Here is a 27,631-nt window from a genome sequence, read left to right as displayed (position 1 = left end):
ATGAAGCTGCTAGCATGTACACAGGCAGAGGTGGACGTGGACATGCTGACTTACATTACTAGCCAAGACATCCTGAAGCTTGGCAACTGGATTCCCTACAGGCCCAGAAGCAGAACCAGGTGGCAGGCTGAAATCAGAGTCCTGGAAGAGACAGGCACACAGTGTCTGAGCACCACCAGCCCATCCATGACTAGGCCCATATCAATTGAGACTGTCCACTATGCAACATTCACCAGAACTACGAGAGGGAGATAACCACAGACAAGAAAAGAAGTCACCTGACTTGTTTCTCCCTACCTTGGCTGGCCCCTGAGCCCGGCTGGTACGAGAATGGTCATTTATCTATAAAGCAACCCCATAACCTCTGTCTATCCCTGATTCTGCACCAACACTCTTCCCAAAATAATGCTCAGCTTCTATCTGCGTTTTTATTTTATTTTATTTTTTTTCTCTAGGAGACAATCCTAAGTGCCCACCTAAGTACAGAAAATAAAGAAAAGAGTAGAAGGAAAGCTCACTTTTGGATTGACTCCAAACTCAATGGGTGGTACAGGCAGCACGGAATCCACATGAATCTCCACCCCATTAACAGGTGGGACGACAGCCCCTTGCAGCCGCTCAGCCCCCTCTGAGCCCTTTCTGTTTTTCAGGGAGCGTTCATTGCCGATGGGTCCCGGTCTGTGCTCCTTGCTCTGTCCAGGGCTTTGATCTGAGTCCTTGGTGGGAAAGCAGAGAGGCTGCACACATGTTTCCAGGTACCCTTGGCATCAAGGAAGACAAGACAAGGAAAGGCCCCTTCTGCCAAGGCCCTGGCCACCATGTAAGGGACTTCCAGGTTACCTTGTGCTCAGACTGCTTCTGAGCTTGGTCCTTGTGGCTGTCAGCCTTGGATTCCACCAGGCCAGGTCCACTCATCTCCTCTGGCTTAAGAGTTCCATACGGGGAACTGCGCTGTGAGGAGGTCGCAGATGACTCCCGAGACTCAGCACTCAAGTCAACGCCACTATCTCCCTGGCTGCTCTTAAAACCCTGCTGTGCAGAGCACAAAATGGGTTAGAGCCCTGTCCCCAAACTGCAAACCACAATCACCCAGGAAGAAAGCTGTGTGCAGCAGTGGCATTCCTCCCGGGCCACCAACCTCCACTCCTAACTCCAGTCCTGACCTGGGGACAGTGGCTCATGGCACACGCCCAGCTTAATGAATGTGCCAACCCTACTCAAGCTCATGACCACCTGTGCAGGCCTAAGACAATGCCACCATGCTGACTTTACTCAAAGGATACAGGTACCAGCCAAAGCCGGCTCAAGGTGCCTTTTCATCCAGCAGTCTCTCCCTTGTCTCTCTGCTCACGTAGGCACCACAGCAGAGACTTCGGTACAGACCCAGGTACTAGTGACTGCACCGTAGCACTCTGTGCACTCACTGCACAGGGCATGTGAGTGGTGGTGGCACTCACCTCTGAGGTGCCAGGCTCAGTACTGCTGAAGGCAGTGACAGCTTTCCTCCATGAGTCGCTGGCTGCGCCTTGCACAGGGAGGGCTGTCAAGGAAGAGGGACAGTCAGGGCATCAAAGAGAGACAGGCAGCCTGGAAGACATGCGCTCATGGAACCGCCCCTAGGAGCTCTGCCTGCAGGCACCACCACAGACAGATCTTTGTGATTGAATCTGACCCAGGCACTGCTGTCAGAACTTCCCTCAACACCAGCATCTTCATATTCAAACAAACAGAAATAAAAAACCCAAACTTGCTCAGAATTTGAATTGGCTTTATACTTTTGTTTTTTGGTTTTGGGGAGGGGGGTCGTGGGTGATTATTTTTTAGACAGGGTCTTGTGTAGCTGTCTGTGCCTCCTGAGTGCTAAGATTAAAGGTGTGCACCCCCCACACCCAGCTACACTCACTAGCTTTGGATACTTTAACTCTCCATCAGTCCTGTGTGGACTATCCCCGCAGTGATGCTATGAGAGGGCAGCTTCTCTAAGTCTTTGAAAGGTCCAGGCAGATACAGCTCAATTCAGTAAGCTCACAGACCTTTCCCAGAATCCAACCAAAGCCACAGAGGCTGAGCCTAGAAAATGTACATGCAGGGGATACACTCTGAAACCACACACAGGGTCCCGGTCTGAACAACTGGTGTCTCAGAAGATGGCCCTGTTCAGTCTTATGTTTGCTGCCAGGACAATCTGGCTGTGGATTTTTTAGTAACTGGTTGTGTATGTATGTTGGGGACAGTGTGCAGCATGTTGTGTGGAGCCACACCTCCACCACTGCTCTTCCTTCTACCAGGGTAGACCATCACGTGGTGGCGTTTGCAACATACTAAACCATAATTTTCACCAGGAACGAGTAAAACTAGGAAAAAGCTGACTTTTGAGAACATGAATCACCCACTGTGGCATTTGTCCTAGCCAGGGGTCAGCCACTGTTCTGTAGAGTGGGCTCTACTAGTGCCTGTGCAAGACACAGAAAATCTTCCAGGCTCACTGCTGTGCAGGCCCCACTTGAAGGAGGCCTTCAAGAACAACCTGATCAACTGGAATGGGTTTGTTTTAGATTTAGAAGCACACCTTTGAGTGGAACATTAAAAACAAAACAACTTTAAGAAAATAAATTTTCCAAGAAGATAGACTTACTTTGGTCTGAACTTTGCCCTTCCACAGAAAATGGAGGGTCATAGGGTTTTCTTTCCATTGGAGGAGGGCATTCCCTAACCCTCCTGGCTATCTGTCATTCTTCCACTAGCAAAGGAAATCTCCTCCAAGGTGCCAGCTGTACTACCAGCTCTACTAGTCTACTATACTAGAGTCAGGGATGTGTCGCTCACCAGCGACTGCCTCAAAGACTCAATTCAGGTGCTGCTAGGGCCCAAGATACAGGTGATGATCCACTCATATTCCAGGCTCAAAGGTGTGACTCTCGGGGAAGAGCTCTGCTTTTCTGAGCAGGGCACAGCCCTCACCTTGGCTGCCACTCTCCCAGATCTCAGTGCCCAGACTGCTCCCAGGCACAGCCACGTCGCCTTGCTCCAGACAGAGGCTGTTCTGCTTTTTAGCAAACCGAGGAGGAATACGTGATGAAAGGCCTCGACCTTTGACAGGCACCTACAGGAAAAAAGAGGTCAATGCAGTCTCTCCTGACATGACAGAGGACAAATTTCCCTGGGAAGCATCTTGGCTCACACCACCACCTAAATTAGCTTGAGATGCCTGACACTTGTCTTCAAAACCTCAGACTCAGGATGGACTGGTAGGACAGCCAGATTGGTCCCAGGAGCAGGCTGATAGATGTACCGAGCAAGCCTCAAGTATTTTGGCAGTTCCCGGCCTCTGGGATTGGCAAGAACAGGAAGTCACCTGGTCAGGCTGGAGCAAGACCAGGAGGAAGACAATGGGTTGCTGAGGCAGACTCCAGACCTGACTGCTCACATTTTGGTTTTTAGACCCTGACAGGTCAGCCTCTTTGTGACTCCCATTTTCTCCTGTTTGTTGCGGGACAGTAGTGACAGGCAGTGAGAGGCAATGCATGCCTGACCGATATTCTCCCTTCCTCTCTTCCACCCAGGGCTGTCCTCTGGCCCATGACCTCACCTGAGCAGCCTGTTCCTTCTTTCTTCTCTCCTCCTCCAGCAGGCGGCGCTGCTTCTTGGTCAGGACTTCAATGAAGCCTTCGCCCACCATGGAGCTCACTTCACTCTCCTCCCCAGGGCTGGACCCACAGTTATCGATGATGGCATCTGAACCAAAATCACAAAAAAGAGCAAGGAGAGAGTCATTCAAGAGGCACCTGACATGCAGCACATGCCTAGCTCAGAAATGCACTTACCAAAGAGTGATTTCACCTGTACCCATGAAAACCTGGACATTGTAGCCTCCACCCCCCCCCCCATGCCCATGTGACAGGAGACATTGCAAGCCAAACCCAGAGGTACTCAGGATGGAGAAAACTGCCTTTAAAGATGCAGATTCATAACCCCAGTTCTGTTTCTTGGAGGCCATGTGGCCTTGACACACCACAGAAGCACCCTGGAGCTTTGGGTAACCTCTTTAAACCTGGGAAGTTACACAGACATCATAGGAGCTCAGCAAGGTTGGCAGCTTTATGAGACAGGAGTCTGAGTTGCTTTGTACCTCCCTCACTCCAACCAAGTCCCAGAGTCTATCCCTGACTCACTTCCATATCCCAGGTCAAACTGCTTCCGGGCCTCTTCCTTCTGCTCACCAGCCCTCTGGGCAGCCAAGGCAGCCTCCTTCTCTGCTTTCTTACTGGTGGTTTCAGGACTGTCAGAGCTGGCATGAGTGGTCCGCTCCAGGGCATAGGATGAGTGGCTTCCATTACTGCAACCAAGGCCACCAGGCAAGGCCTCATTTGGAGACCTGCAAAAGAAGGGGAATCTCATGAATTCACCATCACTCAAAGGCTAGGCAAGAGGGAGGAGAAAAAACCGGCTGCATAAGGCCCCCCACAGACATAGCAGCCGTCTAGCTCCAGTTCCTTCAGTTGAGCCGTCAAGGGCCTGCCAACAGTACATGCTATGTGCTGGTTCAGTTCTGTGGGACAGGGATCTACCTGAGCAGGGGGAACACCCTGTTCCCAACACTCCATGCCCTCCCACTGCATGCTGCCGCTGGGTGAATGAGCCCAGGACAGGGGCACCAGCCTTTCTGCAAAGGGTTTCTTTGCTGCAGGCCTCTTTAGGACACACATGATGCCTTTTGGGGGCTGGAATATGGTCACACAAACACTTGAAAGAACATACACTTTGCTGAGTAAACTTCAGGGTATTTATACTCAAGTTTTGAATCCTGAATTCTAAGGACATGAGGGGTTGAAACCTCTGTATCTCCTGAAACCTCAATCTGAGGCACTGACTGGGCAGCACGTCCATCTTCAAGCAAGCCTGTGACAATGGGCCAATGTCCAATAAACTGTCTACCCGAAAGTTTCCAGTTCTACAGAACCAGGCTCATGGGCTGCAAGCGGCCTGCTCCACTCTGTTCCAGCTCTGCCCAGGCAGCAAGAGGGAAGCAGGACCACCAAGGGCAAGAGCTATCTCCACACAACCAAAAGGCGAGTGATGTCTCCTGGCCAGCTCCAAGCAGGAACAAGCAGGTAGACTGGCCAGAGCGCACCAGTCACCACACACAGGCAACAGTCATCACTGTAGGGCTGAGAATACATTCGGAGGTTGGACTCTAGGGACATGGGGTTGAACAGCAGTCACAAGGAGGACTCTAGGAAACAGGGTATGGGGAACTTTGGGTTTAGTTGATCAAGCCACAACAACATCAACAATGACACACCATGGAGAAGCGGACAAGCAATGCAGGAGCAAGTGATGGAGACGTTCACACACAGCGGCCAGGGCTGCCTGGCTTTGGCAGGGCGTGCATGCATGGACTTGGTGCTGCTGCGAACAGGACAACGACAAAGGACCCGAGATGGTGCTGGCATGTTACCTTTTGACTTTCAGAGGCGTCCCACTGTGCTGGCTCTCGCAGCGGGGGGAAGTCTCGCCCCCACCTGGCCTAACAGACTTCTCCCCAAACCCTCCCGGCTCCAGCTTGCGGCTCTGTCTGTCAGCCAGGGGCCTCTGGCTGGAGAAGCTCCGCTTGGCCAGCTCCTTCTTCTCACCCAAACTGGCCCCTGACAGGCCACCATCCCCTTGTGCTTCAGGCTCAGACGCAAGGCCTTCTCGCCGCTCCCTGCGCTCGCTGAAGTCACTGCTCTCAGAGGCAGTCTCCCACTCTTCGTTGGCATGATCGGAAGAATTCTGGTAGGAGAGCTCTGGGGACCTGTGACCTCCAGGACCACTCTTGTCCCCAGGACAGAGTTTGGACCGGCCTGGCCATTGACTTGCCAGCAGGTGGGACTCCTCCTCAGGTCCCCACAGGCCCAGGGACTCCCGCTCTTGACGGAGGCGCCGGAAGCGAGGGGGTTTGTCTTGACGTGGGGGCCGTCTCCGACGGAAGGGCCTGTTCTCTGCATTTTCAGAATCTGCCCCGTGGTCGTCTTGGAAAAAGGACCTCTTGTCTTCCATGCGGCTGTCCTCAAAGACCCTGCTGCCAAATGTGTCATTGTGTCGGTAGGATTCTGGGATATAGTCTCTGTCAGTGGTTCTCCGAGGGCCACATGGGTCAGAGGGGCCATATTCCTGCCAGGAGCTGCCTGGGCTCCTGCTCAGCCAGTGGGGAGACTCTTTGGCAACAAAGGATCTGCGGCCATAGCTGCAGTTGCTTAGGCGAGGTGGGAGGGCTCTCCCACAGCCCCGGGATCCCCGGCTACGGGAGTCTAGGCCAACCTGGTCCTCCGTGTAGGTCCTGTTGGAGCGCCAAGAGTCCTTTTTCAGGGCACCCTCATCACTTTCCAGGAGCATGCCCTCGTGGCCCGGCTCTGAGCCCCGCTGACGGCGCCGCTTGGGCAGCTCTTCATACTCAGAGCCCTCGCTGTGGGTCTCACTGGCGATGCGGCGCCGAGGCTTGACTCTGGGGTAGTCTTCTGGCAGGGGGAAATCACGAAAGCCCCTGCCTCGGCTACTGCGCTGGCCACCACTGTACATGCTTCGAGCCCCAAGGACACCTGTGCCACACAGACCACTTGTGTTACTGCCTGAAGGGCGGCCGCCTCGGAAGGTGAACTCTCTGAAACCACGGCCACGGCTGCGGGCCTGGCCCCGGCCCCCAAAGGCCTGCTCCTCATCAATGAAGATCCAGTTGTTTCTCTTGGTTGGAGGAATGTCACTGGCCTCCCTTGAGGGTCTGCTTTCCCAGGTCTTATCAGACTTTGCATCTTCATCCAGCTTACTGGCCTCATGGCCAAACCCTGCACGGGCAGCAGCCTTGTCCTCCAGGGCAGAGGAGGAGGCATTGGCCAGAGCAGGGTTATTTTCTTCATCTTCATCCTCTTCTGTCCTGCACATGGGCTCTTTGTCCATGGCCAGCTGTGAGCTCTCCTCTCCCGGGCCCTGCCTGACCCTCTCCAGTGCCCTCTCCTTCTCTTCTATCTTCAGGGCCTTGAGGACAGGTTTTTTGATGGGGCCCGACCTCCGGGTCCTGCCTGGCTGCTCTTGGTGCTGGATCTGAGGCTCAGGTGTCCACTCAGGCTCTGGGTTTGGCTGTTTCTTGGGGCTCCCTTCCTTCTCCCAGGAGGGAACATGGAAGGATGGCTCCTCCCGGGCTGCCTCCTGCTCGACACTGTTGGCTGTGTCAGCAGCCTTTGGCTGGTGGCCAACATCCCAACTGCCATACTCTGGCTTTTTCTCGGTTGGGACAAAGTCGGGCTCCAATGGGGAACACCTGAGGTTTGGGGTACGAACCCCAGGAGCACCCACCTCCTGAACATTTTCCTGGGGTGGAAATAAAAGCTCCTGGCCTATTCTTTGAGAAGAGATACAGCTGTCAAAGTCTGCTTGGGCCTTCTTGTCAAAAGCACTCAAGTACTCCTCCCCTCTCTCCTCAAAGAGATCGCGCTGGGCATTTATGCCCCCTGACCTTCCGGGGGAGGCAGAGTAAGACCTTTCATTCCTGAAAAGGAACCAGAAAAATCAGTCAATGTGATTGGAGCTTGGTTCCTGGTTTCCATGCTGAACAGGGCTTAGTTTTGTTTGTTTGGTTTTAAAGAAAAAAATAATGTGTTTTAAAAAGAAAGGAAAACACAAGCAAACATTTGCTCTAGCTTAAGACACGATGCTTGGTGGCCCCTGGAGTCCGTGAGCGCAGAGATGGCAGTGGCAGCTCAGTATACCACCCTGGAGACAGAGAGGAGCTGGCAGTCCCCTGGAGCAATGACAAGCTGGAGCCAGGGAGTCTGAGCCTGGGCCTGGGGCAGCAGGGCTAGCTCCTACACTCACACAGGAGGAGCCAGCCTGCCCCACTGCCCGTTTACCCTGTGCCCATAGTTCGGCGACTACAGGTCCCTCCTGGGCCTCAGCCTGGCCATCAGGAAGAGCCACTCACACCAAGCATTCAAGCACACCTGCTTGTATTGAACCCCACCCACCCCAGGCAGTGTCTCCAGGGCGGGGGTTCTTCCTAGGGCCGTCCATGGGGACTGCAATCTTCCTTCAGCCGCAGAGCAGCAGGAGGAGTGAGCTCACCTGGCGTGCATGTCCATGGCCAGAGTGTCAGCAGCCTTCGGAGCGGCCAGTGAGTAGCCTTTGCTCTGCAGTGCCATGTAGCCCTCTGGGCTCCACACAGGAGCTGGGTCGATGCTGGTCATTTTTCTTTCTTGGAGTGAGGGCACACAGTTCTGATCTTCAGAACGACAGCCAGTCCCACTGAGGGACTCTGGGGGCATCATGGGCTTCATCAATCCTGAAGAAGGCAAAGGGTCAAGCTCTCTCCTCTGACACAAAAGAGTGTCTGGCAGCGGCCTCACAGCAAAACAAAGCCTCAAAACAGAGGCAGCTGCCCCAGCACCACAGGGACATGGCAGCTACGCCTATAGCATTTGAGTCCTCACTTCTACTATGACAGAAGACCCCTTGGGCACACATGCATACCATTTGACCTGCTTATGACCCATAGGAGACAATTCTAGTTCCCAGAACAAGAATGCATTTGAGCTGAGTGGTAGTTCCTTTTAAATCCAGCACTCAGGAGGCAGAGGTAGGTGGATCTCTGAGGTTGAGGCCAGGCCAGGCTGGTCTACATACAGAGTAAGTTCCAGGACAGACAGGGATGTTACATAGAGAAATCCTGTCTCAAAAATTAAAAAAAAAAAAAAAAAAAAAAACCATATATAAGGTAATAAAAACAATAATTGGAAGCCAGATGTCAAACCACCGGGGCTGGTCAGTGAGCGTACCATGACATTGCATAGCTATGTGGACAGGAGATGAGTCATATCCCAGATGGCACACAAAGACTAGCCAGCCAGCACTCAGTTGATTCAGACCCTCCCAGAAAATTAGGCAGAGATTTGGCTTTACTTCTTCCTATCCCTACTGAAGATGGACATGGACATGCTACATCTTTTATTTTGGGAATTCTGGCTGTTTGTGAGGCACAGCATGAAGTGGCCCAGGTCAATGAGGACACAGGTAAAATATGATGACCCCCCCCTCCTAGTTCCATGAAGCTTTCCAGCCTCCCACAGATGTAAGCTTGGTGGTCTTGGGCACCCTCTCAGAAGACTGCAATGTCTCTGTAATACGACAACTCAAGAAAGCTTGTGCCCTTTGGTACAGTACTCACACCTGGACATCCATCTTAGGCCAGTCCAGGGAAAGATAAAAACAAGCAGACTTACGAATTCAGAATATAATTGCATTCTTACTTGCTTCCTTAGAGTTTTGAGGAGGGCTGTATTCAGATCGCTGCCTCCCAGAATGATGCAGAGATTAACCAAAATTGGTTGTAAGGGCTCTGGGAAGATGGGCCAATAAAGCTCTGAGTCCAATAAAGGCCTGGAATCTAATCCTTAGCAGGTCTTGAAACTGAATGTTAAAATCCAAATGGGCAGAATATGTATGGAAAATAATATAGCATAGTAGATATTTTGTAGAACAACCAAAAACACTAAAACTTTATATTTAAAAGATTGAAAGCATAAAAGAAGGAATTAAAAACTTGCTGGATGCAATGCTGCACATGTGTAACCCAGCAACTCAGGATGCAGAGGCAGGTCTGTGAGTTTGAGGCCAGATTAGTCTACATAGTTAGATCCTGGCCAAGCAGAGTTACATGGAGACTATATCTTTGAAAACAAGAAAAAAAAAAAAAAAACTTCAAATAGGAGCTGGTGAAATGGCTGAAGGAATAAAGGAGCTTGCCGCCAAACATAACACCTGGAGTTCAATCCCTGAAGCCACACTACAGAAGGAGAACTTCTGACCTCCACGCATGCTGTGCCCCTGCCACTCCCCAAGCAGGTAAACAAATGTTATAAAGGAAGAGGAGGAGAAAGAAAAAAAAAAAAAAAAAAAAAAAAAAAAAAAAAAAAAAAACAAAACAAAACAATGATTTGAGAAGCAAATCCTATTTCCAAAAAATATATAGCTGGGGTCTGGAGAAATGGCTCAGCAGTTGAGAGCACTGGCTGCTATTCCAGAGGACCCAGGTTCAATTCCAATACCCACACGGCAGCTCACATATGTCTGTAACTCCAGTTCCGGAGTTTCTGACTATCTCACATAGACTTAAACATAGGTAAAACACTAATGAACACAATAGAAATGAATTATAAAAAATCTGTATCTATATAGATCTACATAGATATATACAGTCACTAAAATTAAAAATGGTAGATTAGACAAAGGGGGAGAGCTGCAGACAGTTCAAAGACAGCTTCCTGATGGCAACATGGAGGCAACCCCCTTCCTATTAGTTCATTTTAATATTTATGTTCCCTTCTCTCTCCTCTCTCTCCTCCTGGAAGCAAACACAGTCTTCTCCAACACTGGTACCTATATGTGAAAAGTAAAATACAGAAAGGTCCCTGCAGTCCCAGCAGGAGGATGACACACAATCAGCAATTTTGGTATAATAGAGTAGGCAGGGGAGATGAACACTTAAACAATACAATACCAAAAACAAACGGAAGATTAAAAAAGAGAGACATATTTTGTTATTTTTGCATGCATGTATGTATGTATGTATGTATGTATGTATGTGCATGCATGCTTGTCTGGTACCCACAGAGGCCAGAAGAGGGCACCAAATGTCTAGAACTGGAGTTAAGGTAGTATGAGCGGTCATGTGTGCACTGGCACCTGACAGAGCAGCCAGTGCTCTTAACTGCTGGACCATCTCTCCAGCCCACAGAAAGGAAATCTTTTTTTTTTTTTTTTGGGGGGGGGGGCAGGGCACAGGGTAGGGTGGGGATAGCAACTGAGACAGAGTCTCACCATGTAGCTCTGTCTGTCCTGGAACTCAGAGACCTGCCTGCACCTGCCCCTAAGTGCGGGGATCAAAGGTACACACTACCACACCTGGTTTCCCAATAAACCTAAAGGAAGGAGCTTTGGCAATTAAAAGCTACAGCCGATCAGAGTGAGCATTCTCACCCACAAAGCAAAAGATACATTACTAAAAGCAGGGCCCAGAAGAATCATAGTAAACATCTAAAATAAAAGATATCAGATAGTGAAGACACCTAGGGTAATTATGTTACTTCCAGGCAAAACAGCAAAGACGCAAACACAACCAATTCCTTTCAATGTGCTTCCAGAAACAGGTAGCAGAAACTGCCAGCTGGCTGGGTACTATAGCCCCAGCCCATAATTTTAGCACATAGGAGGCTGACTGACCCAAGAGGACTTCCATGAATGTGAGGCCAGCCTGAGCTACAGTGAGAAACTAAGTCTCAATCAAGTACAAGCAAAAAAGCAAGTGTGGTGGTCCACACCTTTAATCTCAGTACTGAGAGGCAGAGGCAGAGGCAGAGGCAGAGGCAGAGGCAGGTGGAACCCTGAGTTGGAGGCCAGCCTGGTCTACAAAATACTTTGAAGGTTAGACGGTTACAAAGTGACAAAACAAAGAAACACCACAAAAACAACAAACACAATGGCTTATAAGGATTTTACAAAGCCACAACCACACTTGGATATTTATTTATCTATCCTTGGTGTTAAGAGTTGAATGCAGGGAAAAGAAAAAAATAAGAGTTGAATGCAGGTCTTCATGAATACTAAAAGAATGGTATATCCTACCACTAAGTTAAACTTCAAACCTTGTGGCAAACAATTTTAATATCAATCAGTAACCAATCAAGAGGATTTTTAAAAACCAATGATATGGGTATTTGTATAACACAACTGGCAAGTGCTATTTCATGGACTACTTCAATATGACTAGAAAGATTAAGACCACATAACAGTCTAGCCTGCAGTATGTACTACCTAACAGTGTAACCTACAGTATGACCACCTAACAATCTAGCCTGTACCATGTACTCGCTGAGGTCACACATCACCAGACCCCAACAAAGCAACACTGGAATCAACACTATAAAGATCATACTGTGAGGAATAATGAATAAATGAGCTCCCAACAGTATTATAAAGAATGGAACAGTAAGACAAAGGGGTGATGAACCCCCAAATGTGGTTTGACCTGACACAGGCCAGACTGGACTTAGTTAGTGGTTCTGGCTCTCCTAGTGACTTCCCCTCATTTTTTGGTCACCTGGACTCTGTGCTCACCTGATGGATGCAGGGCTGAAGGGTAGAAGTCCACAGGTGTCCGAGTAGGTGTGATACGTGGGTCCATGTAGGAGGGCATCATCATCCACCGTGGGTCGAAGCCCAGCATCTGGGGGTGGTGTGGGTAGAAGGTGCGCTGGGCGTGAGAAGGTGGGGGGTACACAGGCTGCCAGTGCTGCATCTTGTATAGCTGCTCCTGGTGGAAGAAAACCGTAGTGAATGGGGGTGGGCACACACAAAGTGCTCATGGGACAGTCCTTCTAGGAGGGGCACAGAAAGGCCCCTAACAAGCCAGGAAGTGGTGGCACACACCTTTAGATCCAGCACTCAGGAGGCAGAGGCAGATGGATCTCTGAGTTTGAGGCTGATGCCAGCCTGGTCTACTGAGCTAGTCAGAGAAATCCTATGTGTGTGGCATGAGGGTGGGCAGAGAGGAGAGGCTAACAGAAGGTTAAAATGAAGTATGTCCCAAGCTAAGATCCCTCTGAGCTGAATGGACAACCATATTGGTGTCACTACAAGAATTGTGTGCACATGAGGTGCCCCTCCCCCATCAGACTAGGGTTACAGTTTGACTGAACTCTTCATAGAATCAGATCTGCTCACCTAACAGAGGCATGGTTATTTCTTTTGTCTACAGCCATCGCTATACATCCCACATTTGTGGCTCCAAGTTCCCCTGTGTTGTTCTGAACAGCCTGATCCCACATGGCTCCCTGCAGCCTGCAGCCTCCTGTTGGATATCACCTTCTTGCCTACTCCTCTACAATGCACCCCACTCTCTGCTTCACAGTCATGTGGGCCCTTGCTAGACCATGGAAAAGCTAGGGTCATGGACTAGGATGTTCTACCCTGAGTTCCCAGCATTAGCAGATTCCGTCTGGAAAGTAGCCAGACCTGACCAGGGCCCTACTCTGCTCCTTTTGCCACCCTCATGATAGTTGGCCTCTCAGACACTCTCGTGCTGTCATCTTCACATGCCCTGTGATGTGAAATAATCCTTCTGTATCTTTTCTTTTTTTCTTTTTTTTTTTTTTTTAATGTGGATTGGCGTTTTGCCATGGGTGTCAGGTCCCCTGGAACTGGAGGTATAAACAGTTGTGAGCCGCCATGTGGGTGCAGGGAATTGAACCTGGGTTCTCTGAAAGAGCAGTCAGGTCAGTGCTCTTAACCTCTGAGCCATCTCTCCAGTCCTGGAATAATCCTGCACGCGGTGACAATGTGTTGCTCTCATTGTTAAAAAAAATTGCTGATTGGCCAATAGCTAGGCAGCATTTTCAGGGCACAGAGAATGCTGGGAAGAAAAACGGCAGCATATAGATTAATAGAAATGGGTTGATTTAAATGGTAAGGACTGACTAAAAACAAGCCTTAATAACAAGTCTCCATGTGCTTATCTGGAAGCTGGCAGGCAGGACTGAAAAGTCTGCCTACATCTGGTGCCCAACGTCCAGCCACGTATATCCACATAAGACCTAAAAAGGCCTAAAAAAAAAAGTGTACTTCTCCAAGACATACCTATTCTAAAACAGTTTCAGATAAAAATATTATACACCCAGTTGCTTGGCTTCAGATGCTACAGCCATCTCAGTAATTACTTCTCTCAAAGGAGCACAACTGCCATGGACATTTCTGGCAGGGCACGGAGACAGATGTGATTCTAGACACTGGCCACATCATCTCCAGAGAAAAAAATGCAAGTCATTTTGAACGTTTCAGAAGAGCAACGTGGGCAATAATTTTGACCTGCTTACAGCCATCGCTGCCAAAGCTCTGTGCTCTGCTGAGGCAGCACTCTCTCGAGTTTACAAAGGGTTAGCCTGAGGGTGGGAGCCCTACAAGATGGACATCCTAAATCCAAAGCTGGTATCCCTCTCCAGTAACTCCTAAGACCTCAGAAGCCCCAGTATATAATCGAGCAGGCTCAGGAGTGTTCTGAGTGGAGATTGCCCCCTCACTACAACAAATACAGCTCAGAGAGTACAGCAATCAGTGTGCATGCACAGAGCCTCTATCAATAGAGATCTTCCAAGCTTTGAGGTGTGTCTCCTCTGACATCTGTGATGGAGGCCATGACATGTAAGAGCACTGCTATTTTCTTTAAACTAGACGTGAATGGGGAGAACATCTGCTCCTCCGTGCTTGTGTCCATCGTTTACCTGCTGCTGCTGCTGCTGCTGCTGCTGCTGCTGGAAACGAGGAGGAAGGGACTTCTGATACTTGAACTCCTGTGCAGGGGACCCAGCTTCCCTGACTTCTTCCTCAATGCTGCTACTGCTGCTGCTGCTGCTCTGATCCACTGCAGGGGACATTGCAGGTGTCTCTTCTAAGAACATGGTGGGTGTTTCTTGGACGGGGAATTCTGGAGAGCCTAGAATAGTCAGGCAAAAAAAACATCACAGTGAGTTCATAGGAGCTTGTCCTGCCAACAGGGGCTGACTAACCGTATGTTCAGAGCAGTGTTTGCACTGCTGCCTCCATAGGCTCCCAGGCCTGCGGTCTCCACGCAAGCTGTAAACACTGACATCACATGTGTGAAAGCACAGCTGCATTTGCCTGCACCAGAGGACACTGCTAGCGGCAGACTGCCAAACACCTCCACAGATATTTCCAGGGGCTGAACTACCAGACCACATCTCCTAACAAGAATAGATCTGAGCTCACAGAGGAGCGTTTCCTAGAATACAGCTGATGGCTTTCCTGGAGAATATCCCAGTCTTGCTGTTCTCACAGACTGTTCACAGCCTCACCGCAGCCACACCAGCCACTTCTTTTGAAGTGTATTCCAACATTTGGAAAGGCCCTCTTTTGCTTCCTATAAAATAATGCTCTTTGTCAAGGTTCTCAATCGTCTGTTAGGCTGAGCAGCACATGAAGAGTGACAGCAGCCATAATTACAACATGACTTTTCTGAATGCCACAAGTTTCAAGAAAGGTGCCGGACATAGGCTCTGCACATACTGGCAGGCAGATAGGCTGGCAGGCAGACAGACAGACAGACAAACAGCTTTTTGGGATTTATTTTTTTTAATATATGTGTATGAGTGTTTTACCTGCATGGATTTTGTGTGTGCCTGGTACATAGGGAGATGAGAAGAGAGCATTAGATCCTAACAAGTGGTGTTAGAGATGGTTGTGAGGCACCATGTGAGTGTTGGGAATTAACCAGCAGCCAGTGCTGACTGAGCCGGGTCTCCAGCCCCACATTCTGAAATAAACTTATTCATGTGTCTGTGTATTAGTGCATGCACACATACATCATAGCATGTATAACTGGCCAGAGAATGACTCGTGGCTACCTATACTCTCCTTCCACCATGCTCTGTCAGGCTTAAGGGCAATCCTGAGGTACCTTGTCAAGGTATTTCCCTAACTAGTTAAAAAGTTGAGATGGGGCTGGGAAGATGACTAAGCAGGTGAAGACACTTAGTGCACAATCCTAGAGACCTGAGTTCAACCCTCTGAACCCATTTAAAAGTGGATGAGGAGAATCAGGACAAAGGTGTCCTCTGACCTCCACATATATACTTTGTCTCATACACATAGACAGACAGACAGATGCGCGCGTGCGCACAAAGAGAGAGACACAGTGTGGGGGGGAGGGGGGGGAGTAGAGCTGGAACCAGACCGAACCCAGACAAAGTTCAGGAATTCTCTGTAGAGCAACTGGTCCTGTCTCTGCCTCCCGAGGGCTAGAAGTGAAAGTGTGTGCCACCACGGCCACCCAGGCTTACACTTCTAAAAACTGATGCTTCCCAGCAGAGTATGTTTTTATCCACAGGTGTTAATACTTCATAGCCAGTGAGGTGCATATAACATTGTGGGGACATAGAAGGTTCAAGGCTCCCCACTGTGGGATAGGGAAGCCTCTCACCTTTGCGGACAACAGGACCGTTCTCCTGTGGGGAGACCTTGTCAGTGCCAGGGGATCGGGGGACCTCCTTCTCTACTGGCTTTGGGGCCTCACTGGCCTTCTGGGCCTGCTTGCACTTCTGGTCCAGTTGCTTGAGTTTGGCTGCACAAGCTGCCAGCCTCTCCTCGCGGGCCCGGCGCTCTTCCTCTTCCCTGCGCTTTCGGGCTCGCTCCACAGCCTCTGACATCTCTGACTGGATGAACTTCTGCCGTGGGGGTGGCTTGTCCTCCTTGTCCTCAATAGAGTGTTGTCGGAATATGCTGCCCATTGTGGGCTTCTGCCAAAAGAAGGAGGGAGTAAGGTTTGGGTCAGAAACCTGAGGCAATGGCTGCTTCCCTCCCACTGAGATGGACACTAGGAAAACAATACATGACTCTCAGTGTCTCCAAGGGGCACAGGGGGTCCCTAACATGAGAACACATAACCCTACATTGTGACTTCAAATTGATGCTTCTACATTAATGAGAAGGCGTGACAACAAACACTTCTTTTGGATAGTTTCTCCATCCTTGAGTCTCCTGCTGATTGTCAGTTACAATATAAGCAGGATGCTGAGGGTGCCCTGGGAAAATGCTCTCAACAGAAAGATGCCTCACTAGTCTGCCGGGAGTGACTAATGCTGCTACAGGCACTGAGTAGCAGAAACCACTGGAGGGGAGCTGATTCTCAGACACACAAAATGAGTTCCTGTTTTGAATGATGATGGCCAGACAGGTGTGTGCCAAGGTCAAAGACAGCTAAACAGGGCTGGGTGGTGGCAGCCACGCCTTTAGTCCTAGCACTTAGGAGACAGAGGCAGGCAGATCTCTGAATATTTGAGGTAATCCTGGTCTAGACTTTCAGGACAGCCAGAGCTACACAGAAAAAAACCTGTCTGGAAAATCGAAACAAACAAAACAAAGAACAGAGAGAGAGAAATGGCAGGGTTCTCCCTTCTCTTGTAGGCTAATCACACCTCTATATAAGAAATACACATTGGTGATAATTAGAATTTCCTCCTAAAAGCTTATTTCTTGTGATCCAGAAGCATTCCAATGATGTGAGGTTATAAACTCCAAAGTAAGTTCAGACACACCCTTGCATACCACTCACTGGACCAAAGATACACTTTTCTTTCACTATGCCACTAAATAAACCATCTGCAAATGCTTTGGAAATGGCTATTCAGTGACCATTTCACGCTTCTCTGATAAGCCACCTGATCAGCACAAATCAACCTTTGTTCAGTCTTCAAAACACAGAAAATGTTTTTATGTGTATATGTGAGTATAGGTAGCCATAAAGGTAGCGTCAGATTCCTCAGAGAAAGGTGTGAGCTGTTAGACATAGGTGCTGTGCATTCATCTCAGGCATTCTCAACACCTGGGCTAACACTTCAGACCTTTACATTAAAAAAAAAAAAGTATCTCTCTCTCTCTCTCTCTCTCTCTCTCTCTCTCTCTCTGTGTGTGTGTGTGTGTGTGTGTGTGTGTGTGTGTGTGTGTGTGTGTGCGGTGTGCGCATTATAGGCAACAACTTTTGGGACAGTTTACCTCTTTGACCATCTGGGTGCTGGGCATTGAACTCGGGTCCTCAGGCTTGTCAGCAGTCTCCTTTACCAACTGAGCCATCCCAGAACCTACATTTGTGCATTCTGGTTTTTTGGTTTTTTTAAGATTAATTTTTATTAAGTTATGTGTTTAAGTCTGTGTGGGTATGTGCACATGAGTGCATGTGCCAGCAAAGACCAGAGGTGTTCAGATGTCCTGGAGCTGGACTTATAGGTAGTAGGAGCAACCTGATGTGAGTTCTGGGAATTAAACTCAGATCGACTGGAGTCAATGGGTGTTACCCATTGAGCCAGTTCTTCAATCCAATTTTATGAATTCTTAAACCTGATTATCTCCTGTACATAGAACTGAAACAGACTCAAAGGGCCCACATTCATTATAAAGCCTTCAGCAACAGGGTATCTCTCCCGGAGGGGCAGCACAATGGCTGTGTACTCTGACTTGTATACTTGTATACTCCATAGTCAGCACAGTATCCAGGCACACAGTGGAGACGGGACAGGACGGAAAGGCCTGAACAGTACCTATGAAGAGCCACAGGAGTGAAAAACATGTTTCCCGTGAGAATTCCTAACAATACCTGTCTCTTTCCCAGCATTTGTTCACCCACAAATCACTGGGTGTTGCAAAAAAGGTGGGTGTGTCAGCTGCTAGGGAAGCACAGAGTCTCTGTAGGTGGCCAGAGCCCAGTAAGGTGCGAGGTATACCACATGAGTGGCAGCGTGGTTTGGGACAACCATAGAATAGGGCATGGCATGGAAATTCAGGCCATTATAGAGTAAAGATGACACGTCTGAGAGCTGCGGAGGGCATCTTTGTGATGGAAACTGTTCACACACATGAACCAACCAGTACACATTAGTGTTAGGGACAGTGTGACTTCTGTGGGAAGAAGAAGTTATACATATGTACCAAGGGGCTGAGAATATAGCTCAGTGGGTCAAAGTGCTTATTGTGAAAGTGTGAGGAGCCAAATTCAAATTCCAGAAGCCATGTAGAAGCCAGATGAACCTCAATAATCCCACAGGGATGGGAACCAGAGACAATTCCCAGAAACTCTTGGGCCAGCTAGCTGGGCAAGCTCAGGGGAAAAACAACAAAGACCCCATCTTAAACAAGATGGAAAGAAAGCAAAGATGGACACCAAGGCTGTCTTCTGACTTCCACAGGCACCCGGAAGAATGTGGGCTCCTGCACAGGCACACGCACATGCACACTCATACGTGCATGCACAGTGTCTAAGTTTCCCCCACCACTCAAAGGAGCCAAGAGTCCTTAGGAGTACTGACCCCAGAAACTGCAAGACCCAGGACAGCAGAGGGCCTGGATCTGGATGAGTCTGGAAGGAGTTATTCCTCAGAAAGTAAGGAAGATCTCAAAGTAAGGTAAGAAACGAGGAAGGACCCACACCAGGCAACTGGATGACCAGCTGCTGAAATAAATGAGTAAACTGAAAGTATGATGAATGGGGGCTAATGAGATGGCTCAGTAGGTCAGAGTGCTTGCTCGCAAGCCTGTTGTTGATCTGATGTCAATCCACAGAACTTGCATGAAACTGAAAATGAAGAAGAGACTCCACAAACACGAACTCCCATACACATACCATACATACACCAAGGTTTAAGTATGAATAATGGGCTAGGCAGTCTCCCCACACTTCTCATCAATCACATTCACCAGAGCCAGGACAAGTCCAGAAAACAGTCAGAGAGGAGGGCCTTGGACCTGACCAGGAGCAAGCACCAGCTCAAGCCAATCTGAGGAGCCTGTCTTCTTCCAAAGCACGCAGGCCATGAGAACTTGGGAAAGGCTGAGTGAGTTGCAGTGATCACAGGTGAGGTCACACATACAGGGCTTCAGTGGGATCAATGGCTGTGAATGTGCCACACAGATGTAGAAAAACACACTTCCTGCTTGGATTCTGGCTCTTTAAAAAACAAAAAAACACCACTGTCTGGGCCAGAAGACAATACTAGCATGGCTGGTAGTGAGAGCTGCTATCCAGAGAGGTGGCACATTTTCAGTCAGCCAGGAAAACAGCCTCTCACTATGTAGCTGCTGGCTAGCCTGCAACTTACTACATAGACCGGGCTGGTCTTGAATTCATGAAGCACTTATCTCTGCCTCCTGAGTGCAAGGATTAAAGGCATGTGTTACCATGCTAGCCAGTCTTTATATTTAATTCAAGTTTTCTATAAACTTTGTTATTATTTCAAAGGAAGGGCTAGCCACACAGTTCAGAGGGTAGAACATTTATTTGTCTTGAAGCTTAATAATGTGAGTCTGACCTCTCCCTCTCCCTCTCTCTCTCTCTGTGTGTGTGTGTGTGTGTGTGTGTGTGTGTGTGTGTGTGTGTGTGTGTATAAAAGGAGGAAGAGAGAGTGAGCAAGAGACCCTAGGCCCCTGTACCTGGTAGTCGGGGCCAGATGGCCAGCTGTGCAGCTTCCGGGAAGGAGGCGGAGGCTCTGGAACCTTTCGGACTACACGGGTCACACTTGCTGCTTCTCCCCAGTCCTTTCCTTCCTCTGGAGTGCGCTTGGCATCAGCACTGTCTGCAGAGCTCAGTGACAGCTCCCGCTGCCGCCTTGGGTCCCAGCTGTTCCTAGGACAAATACCAACCTATAAGTTTCCCCAGACACAAGTCTGTCTGACCTCATTGGTCAGGAGCCTCTGGGAATCCCGAAGATAGCTATTACACCAATTTATAGACTAATTTCCTTCAACACTGCACTCATGTCCTTTATATGTGAACTACAAAATTCAGGCCCAGCATTTACCAAGCTCAAAAGCCCCCAGGAGGCATGTAATTCATCACCCATCCTTGATGGCAAAGACAAGGCCTACTTGCTCACATTAAAAGAGCTGGGAAGTGGGGCTGGAGAGCTGTTAAGAGCACCAGCTGCTTTGCAGAGGACCCCTGTTCAGGGTCCAGCATGCATATGGTGGCTCAAAGAAAGCCATCTGTAACTCCACCTCTAGGAGATCCAGTGCCCTCCCTGACCTCCACAACACCACATGCATGTGATGCACAAAAATATATACGGGCAAAATACTCATACACATAAAGTAAAATTAATAAAAAAAATCCTAAGGACCTGGGCCCGTGCCTCAGAAAGGTGAAAGGAACTGCCACAGCAGAAGACAAAAGAGCAGAGCTGGTACTCTGCCTCAGTCTCCAGCTCCCTCCTCCCCGGCTCACCCTAGGGCAAGTGCCCACCCAGAGCTCTGCAAAGCAGCAAAAGGCAAATACTTTTAAAAAAGGCCTTCACAGTGAACAGCAAGAATATAGACAATGCACCAGTGTAGAAAAGAAGACAGTTCCCAAAAAGGCTGCACTGAAGGCTCTGTAGAGGAAGAGGGTGTGCTGAACAGAGCAAAGGCCTGGGGCCAAACACAGCCATAGCCATATATGCACAGGTATCAAGAAGGCCTAGCATGTTCACACATATACCACACGCACACAAAACTTTAAAACAATAAAAAAAAAAAGTTGAAAAAAACAAAAGAAACAAATAAACCCACTAAAGGAATTGGAGTACAACATTGTATTTTCCAAAGAACTTTAAGTAAACTAGGCCAATGGGAATGATCCACAAAAGGAGGAGGCAGAAAAGATGCAGGCAACCTGCACACACCTGCTCCCGCACCTCCCCAGTGTGCTGTTGAAGAGTCCAGCCTCCGAGAGTTCCTCTATTAACAGAGATGAACCTGAGGTGGCTTCCCACAAAAGCTTCTCAAAGTGCCACAACATCAACAATCTGAGACATTAGGTGCAGAGTTCCAAGGACCAGGGCACAGAACCTAGATGATCAAGCCTGGATGCAAAGCTTGCCTGACATCTCAGCAGACCTCACCTCATCCTTGAAACCAAGAACCACTCCTAGCAGAGAGAACACCAGGCAGCAGCACAAACTAGGGAGTGCTGGTTTCTGATGGACCCATGCTAGGAGCCGGGGCTGGAGGACTTACCACTTTGACCGCCCATCCTTCACAACTTCCTCCTCATCTTCATCATCACTGAACTTCAGTTTCTCAGAATAGTCCACTTCCTCATGGAGGCCTGCAACAGCCAAGTGGACCCAGGAAGATGAGAAAACATGAGGATGACAGTGTCTCCCAGAGTACCACAAAACAGTCAAAAATTTGAGCCTGTGGTGCCCCAACTGAGGTGATGGGCTGCTCACCCTGCCTGGCTGCCACCCCTGCAGGTACTAAGGAAGCAGAGTCCTGAGTTCCAGTAAGAGTGATGGCCTGGGTAACAGTAACCCTCTGACAGACAAGTTTTAAATCAAGACAAACAGAAATTCTCCCTATGTAACCCAGACTCTCACAGAATCAGTTCTCCTGGCCAGCCTCCAGAATGCTGGGGTTGCAGGCATACACCATCACACCAATCTGAAAATATAATTCAAGGAGGAAGAAAAGAAGACAAGAACCCTAACCCAGACCATTCATGCAACACAGATGCTCTGTCAGAGAGGTTTTTATTGTCTTATGCCCCACACTGACTGGCACAGGCAGGGAAAGTGGCCATAACTGATGGACAAAATGTGGTAGTCCAGTAGACTATAATCTGGCGATAAAAATGAATGTGGGTGAATAGGGAGGTGATCAGTGAGTGCTTATCACACAAACATGAGGAGCCGAGTGCTATCTACCTGAATGTCAGACATTAAGTGCATGCCTGCAACAGGTGGAACCCAGAGGCTTGCTGACCAGCAAACCAGGATAAAATGCTAAACTCAGGGTTAAGTGAAAGACCCTGTCTCAGAAGTAAGGCAGAGGGTTGGAGTGACGGCTCAGTGGTTAAGAGCTCTTGCTACTCTTGCAGAAGAGCAGGGTCCAGTTCCTGGTGCTCTATGGTGGCTCAAAACCATCTGTAACCCAGTTCTAGGGGGTGCAATAAACGTATGTCGTGCATATGCATGCATGCTGGCAAAATAGTCAAACACATAAAATGAGTAAATCTAAAATAAATAAAAAAGTTTATGAGGTAGAGAAGAAAGTGAGGAAGAAGTTCTATATCAACTTGTGGCTTCAACCCTGACCCCCAAACCACACAGCATATACACACAAATAAATGAGTTAATTAAATAAAGAACGACAGTATTAACAAAGCACAAGAGATTCAAATCAAGAAACAACTAGAAAACACCATGAGATGTGCAAAGCCAAGAGATTAAATACCAAAGTATTTCAAATAAATGCATCAGAAGCCCAACAGATTTAAAGATGGAAATATGCAAATCCACAATCAGAGCAGAAGTTTAATCTATCACAGTCCAGTCCAAGATACACCCAAACAAAACAGCAGTACGTAGCTTAGTCATGAAGGACTCACTACACTGCCTATCACACACAGGGCTTTTAAGCACACTGGGATACTGTCTAGGACAGATGGTCCTGGCCACAAAACAGGTCTCACTGGGCAGTGATGGCACACGATTTTAATCCCAGTACTCGGGAGGCGGAGGCAAGCAGATCTATGAGTTTGAGGTCAGCCTGGTCTACAGAGCAAGTTCCAGGACAGCCAGGGCTACACAGAGAAATCCTGTCTTGAAAACAAACAAACCTATAAGTTTTACATCCAAGCACTAATCAGGCCTGACCCTACTAACTGAGCCACACACCCAAGTTCCATGCAACAACTACCATTATTAAAAAGAGACAGGGTTTTATTTATAGTCCCAGACTTGTCTCAAGTAATCCTCTAGCCTTAGTAGCCCAAGCAGCTAGGGCTGAGTCTACAGGATAAACCAACACTTCTCCCTGTGTATGTGTTGGGGTGGGGTAAGGGGAGTATATAAATGGCTGGGCTAGTGAACTCAACAACTTCCTTGCACACACTAAGTAGGCCCTCTGACCATGAATAAGATTATCAGAAAACATTATGATCCTCTCTACTGAGCTGAAACACAGCCTGGCAGTTTGTTAAGATGATATGTATTACACTTGCAGAGAATTCAAGTTTGGTGTCCTGTATCTGTCTATAACTACAGTTCTAAAGGATCTGGCACCCTCTTCTGGCCTCAGAGTGCATCTGTACTCATGTGCACATAGCCAAACACAGATACATAATCCAAAAGAAAAAAGAAAAAAAAAAAAAAAAAAAAAAAAAAAGAAAGAAAAGAATCGCAGGCATTGGTGGTACACTCCTTTAATCCCAGCACTCGGGAGGCAGGGGCAGGCAGATCTCTGTGAGTTCGAGGCCAGCCTGGTTTAGTGAGCTAGTTCCAGGACAGGATCCAAAGCTACAGAAAAACCATGGCTCAGAAAAACCCAAAAAAAATAAATAAGTAAATCTTTAAAAATAAAGATAGTCTCTCTTCTGACAACTCTATAACACTAATGAGGAAGAACAAACCTAGCAGAGACTCACTGGGATCTTGGAACTCAAGCATCAAGACTGCATGGCTCACCAACGCAGAAGCAGGCTCTTTGTGAATACTGCCAGGGTTGAATCCAAATTTGCAAAAACCAGTTAAGAACTTGAGGAATGAAATTCGAAAAGACACAGGTGGAAAGCTCATACTATCTGAGTTTAAGATTTATTACTGTAAATGACACAGTCTGTGTAAATAATAACATTCAAAATGGACAAGAATTTTCACAGAAGACAATCGACAATGTCTCAACAAGTGTTAACAGTGGGCCAATATCATAGGCACAGGACTATTGGATGCCAGGGCATATCACTACCCTCACGGGAGGCAAAGAATATTCAGACTGGATGCAAAAGGTGATTTAGAAAGATTTGTTTTAGTTTTACTCATGTGTATGTGTGTATTTTTGTGAATGAATGTCATATGTATAGATAGGTGTCCATGTAAACAGAAGGGGGCACCAGATCCCCAGGAACTGGAGTCACGGACAGCTCTGAGCCACCTGACTTGGGTGCTGGCAACTGAAATCAGGTCCTCTGCAAGAGCAGCAAGTGCCTTTAACCACTACACTCTCTAGCCATGCCTAACTCCTGTTTTTGTTTCTGGTTCTTTTGTTTTAGGTTGGTTTTTGGTTTTTCAAGACACAGTTTCTCTTTGTACTCCAGGCTGTCCTGGAATTTGCTTTGTAGACCAGGATGGTCTCAGAGATTTAGAAAGCCACCAGCCTCTGCCTGTGTGCTGGGATTAAAGGCCTGTGCCACCACACTGGGATAGGTATTTTGTTTTGTTTGTTTTTAATTTATTTGCTTATTTTTATTACATATACAATGTTCTATATGCATATCTGCCCGCTCACCAGAAGAGGGCACCAGATCTTATGATAGATGGTTGTGAGTCACCATGTGGTTGCTGGGAATTGAACTTTTAACCTCTGAGCCATCTCTCCAACCCCTTGGCTTTTGTTTTCTGAGACAGGGTTTCTCTGTGTAGCCTTGGCTGTCCTGGAACTCACTCTGTAGCCCAGGCTGGCCTCAAACTCACAGAGACCCATCTGCAGATTTTTAAAATGTGTGTTTTGCCTGTCTGTGGAGCCTTAAAAGGGTCAGATACTCTGAAATTGGAACTACAGACAATTAAGAGCTGCCATGTAGGTTCTGGGAATGGAATCCAGTTCCCCTACAAAAGCAGCCAGTGCTCTCTTAACCGTGAGCCACCTCTCTAGAGCCCCCAAGACACTACTCTCTGAACAGTCCTGGCTGTCCCGGAATTTGTTCTGTAGAATAGGCAGGCCTTGAACTCACAGAGATCTGCCTGCCTCCACCTTTCAGTGCTGGGTTAAAGGTGTGTGCCACCATGGCTGCTCTTGATGTTAATTCTAAAGGGATAAAGAAAGCAAGTGTGCCAATACATCACAGGAGCCAACAGAAACTACTAATGATAATACAAATGCTGACAAATATCAGACTGTCAGATAAGAAACAGTACAACCCCGTCAGTAGAGCAGGTGGAGCACCATTCACCCCAGCACCCGAGAAGACAGCAGAACCTGAGTTGGATCCCTAAGACACATATGGAAGAAAGAAAACCAATTTCCAAGACATCCCCCTGACTACATGTATGCCATGACACAGGAATACAAGCCCACATGCACACACAAATACCCCAGAAAAATAAATAAATGTGACTTAGGAAAACTTTTCTCTTTTTAAAGGGAAGGGAAGCTCCTTGGGACTGTGTAAACACACAGCCCAGCACGTGTGAGTGTGATCCTCACCATGGGATAGAGGATTTCCAGCCATTAAAAGTAGTACATACAAGCTCAACAGCACAATCTCTCACAGCTCTACAATTAGGAGCATAGACCAAAAGAAGATTCTACTTAGCCAGGGAATGCCCTCTGGTCTGACTGCACTTAAGGGCACACTGGTGCCACACAGCTACTGTCTCTCTTGCCACCCACCTGCCCAACCATCGTCTGCATCGGTGTCCAGATCATCCAGGCCCTTCAGGTTTTCTGCATTGATGATAGTGGGCCGTGGTGCCCGCTCCACCAGCTGCCTCAGTGGGCGCACTGGGCGTGCCAGGCCTGGCCTTTCTTTCCTGATGAGACACAGAATGATGGGCTCACATGACTTATAGGCGGAAGCAATCACTTTCCAAAAACAGGGTCCACCTTGCAGAGTGGTGTCTGAGTGAGTATCTATATTACTTCCTTTTAGAAGAAATATGCAAAGAACAATTAAAAACATTGTAGACTCCTACCCCACCACACCTGCACGTTCTCTCTCCAGAGCACAAAAAACATTCATGCGTGAGTCGTTATACAAGGGTACACTTGATCACAAGCTCACAGCCTTACCCTTCTTGGTCATTCATCTGGAACTGCCTAAAAGGAACCCGAGGTTCCAGTCGGAGCTGAGGAAGGGGGCAGGAGCTTCGTTCCCCTGTACCCTGGTTCTCTGATGACTGTGGCGAACACATCTGAAATACATGTGGCAGTGAGTCTGACTTTCTGGAGATGGCCCAATCACATGTTAAATAAGAATTCATTTGCGAAGTGGAAAATGGGGGGACCCCACAGAAAAGGCTGGAGTGTTTCTCATATATCACAGCATAACACTCCATCTCCCTTGGGTTCAATAAAACTGAACACCTAGCTCTTCTTTTTTTTTTTTCTAAAGAACCAAAGCTACAATGGCATCTAAGCCCCTGGGGCAGGAGTCAGAAGCAGTTTGGAAAGGCAGCATGGATCTGCATTGGGCCACTGTGGTCTCTCTAGCTGTTGACCTGAGCCAGTTCTAGTGGACAGAAAGAACGGAAATTCTGCTTTGGGACTAGAGGCTCTGAAGACTTACAAAAGCAGGAAGCATGTCATGGTATGTGGGAGGCTGGTAAGTATGTCCCATGAACTGTGAGGCCCCTTTGCGGATGGGCTGGGCCGGGCGGAGAGAGGGGTCCTTAGATTCACTGATGCATGCCGAGGAGGGGGCTCCATCTCCCGAACTGGAGTTCCTGCTGCCCAGCTCTGTTGGGGAGGCATTCAGGGACGTGGTAGAAATGATGTTGCGCCCACCACCCTCCCGCCAGCTTGTCACATCTGTAAATTGGAAAGGGACAAAAGAGAAGATAGGGAAGGGAGATTTGTCAAGTTCTCAAGGTCAATGGAAACTACTCCTTGCTTTAAAAAAAAAAAAAAAAAATCACAATGAAAACAGGAAAAAAAAATATCGAAGTGCTCTGAGGGAAAGTGGGAAGCAGAAAGCTAGAATTTCTTGAGGACATCAGATATATGCCTGAGGAATTCCGAGAGGTCCACTTCAGAGAGACACATGCATAAACTGGCTTCCCTATGGCTGCCATCACACTCACCCAGAGGGCAGAATACAAAGACAACATTGCCCTACCCACCAAGACCCCTGACATGGGCTCACTTTTACCACAGTCTGATGTGATGCTTTTGTTCTGTGCTGAGCTGCAGCATGGTCCAGTGAGCCTCAGCCTGAAATGTTGGTACCATGTGATCACATGCAGCATGCATGAAGCACACACTCGGTTCATAGGTAAAAACCGGAGGATGGAGATGGTGTGGTGCTTTCAGTGGGTAAAAGTGCTTGCTGCCAAGCCAATGACCTTAGCTCCATCCC

General features: G+C 48.3%; 1 protein-coding gene across 8 annotated transcripts in view; it reads right to left on the bottom strand.

The window, feature by feature from the left end:
* The window catches only part of Prrc2b (proline rich coiled-coil 2B), an 80,705-nt gene that overhangs the window by 14,034 nt on the left and 39,040 nt on the right, over positions 1–27,631 (bottom strand). For 3 of the 8 annotated variants that reach the window (XM_051185150.1, XM_051185157.1, XM_051185151.1), the window contains exons 7-23: positions 26,843–27,084; positions 26,347–26,468; positions 25,948–26,087; positions 21,574–21,664; positions 20,014–20,206; positions 16,016–16,331; positions 14,301–14,512; positions 12,142–12,337; positions 8,095–8,311; positions 5,459–7,522; positions 4,173–4,375; positions 3,590–3,735; positions 2,962–3,103; positions 1,458–1,540; positions 841–1,032; positions 519–737; positions 55–141 (exon numbers count right to left, since the gene is read on the bottom strand). In XM_051185150.1, the coding sequence (XP_051041107.1) occupies positions 55–141; positions 519–737; positions 841–1,032; positions 1,458–1,540; positions 2,962–3,103; positions 3,590–3,735; positions 4,173–4,375; positions 5,459–7,522; positions 8,095–8,311; positions 12,142–12,337; positions 14,301–14,512; positions 16,016–16,331; positions 20,014–20,206; positions 21,574–21,664; positions 25,948–26,087; positions 26,347–26,468; positions 26,843–27,084 (4,865 nt within the window). The remainder of the gene's footprint in view (positions 1–54; positions 142–518; positions 738–840; positions 1,033–1,457; positions 1,541–2,961; positions 3,104–3,589; positions 3,736–4,172; positions 4,376–5,458; positions 7,523–8,094; positions 8,312–12,141; positions 12,338–14,300; positions 14,513–16,015; positions 16,332–20,013; positions 20,207–21,573; positions 21,665–25,947; positions 26,088–26,346; positions 26,469–26,842; positions 27,085–27,631) is intronic. The other 5 variants (XM_051185156.1, XM_051185158.1, XM_051185155.1 and 2 more) reach the window with 4 other exon arrangements.

Source organism: Phodopus roborovskii, unplaced genomic scaffold (genome assembly GCF_943737965.1).
Source record: "Phodopus roborovskii unplaced genomic scaffold, PHOROB, whole genome shotgun sequence".
Taxonomy (NCBI): Eukaryota; Metazoa; Chordata; class Mammalia; order Rodentia; family Cricetidae; genus Phodopus; species Phodopus roborovskii.
This window is presented reverse-complemented; position numbering and strand designations above follow the sequence as displayed.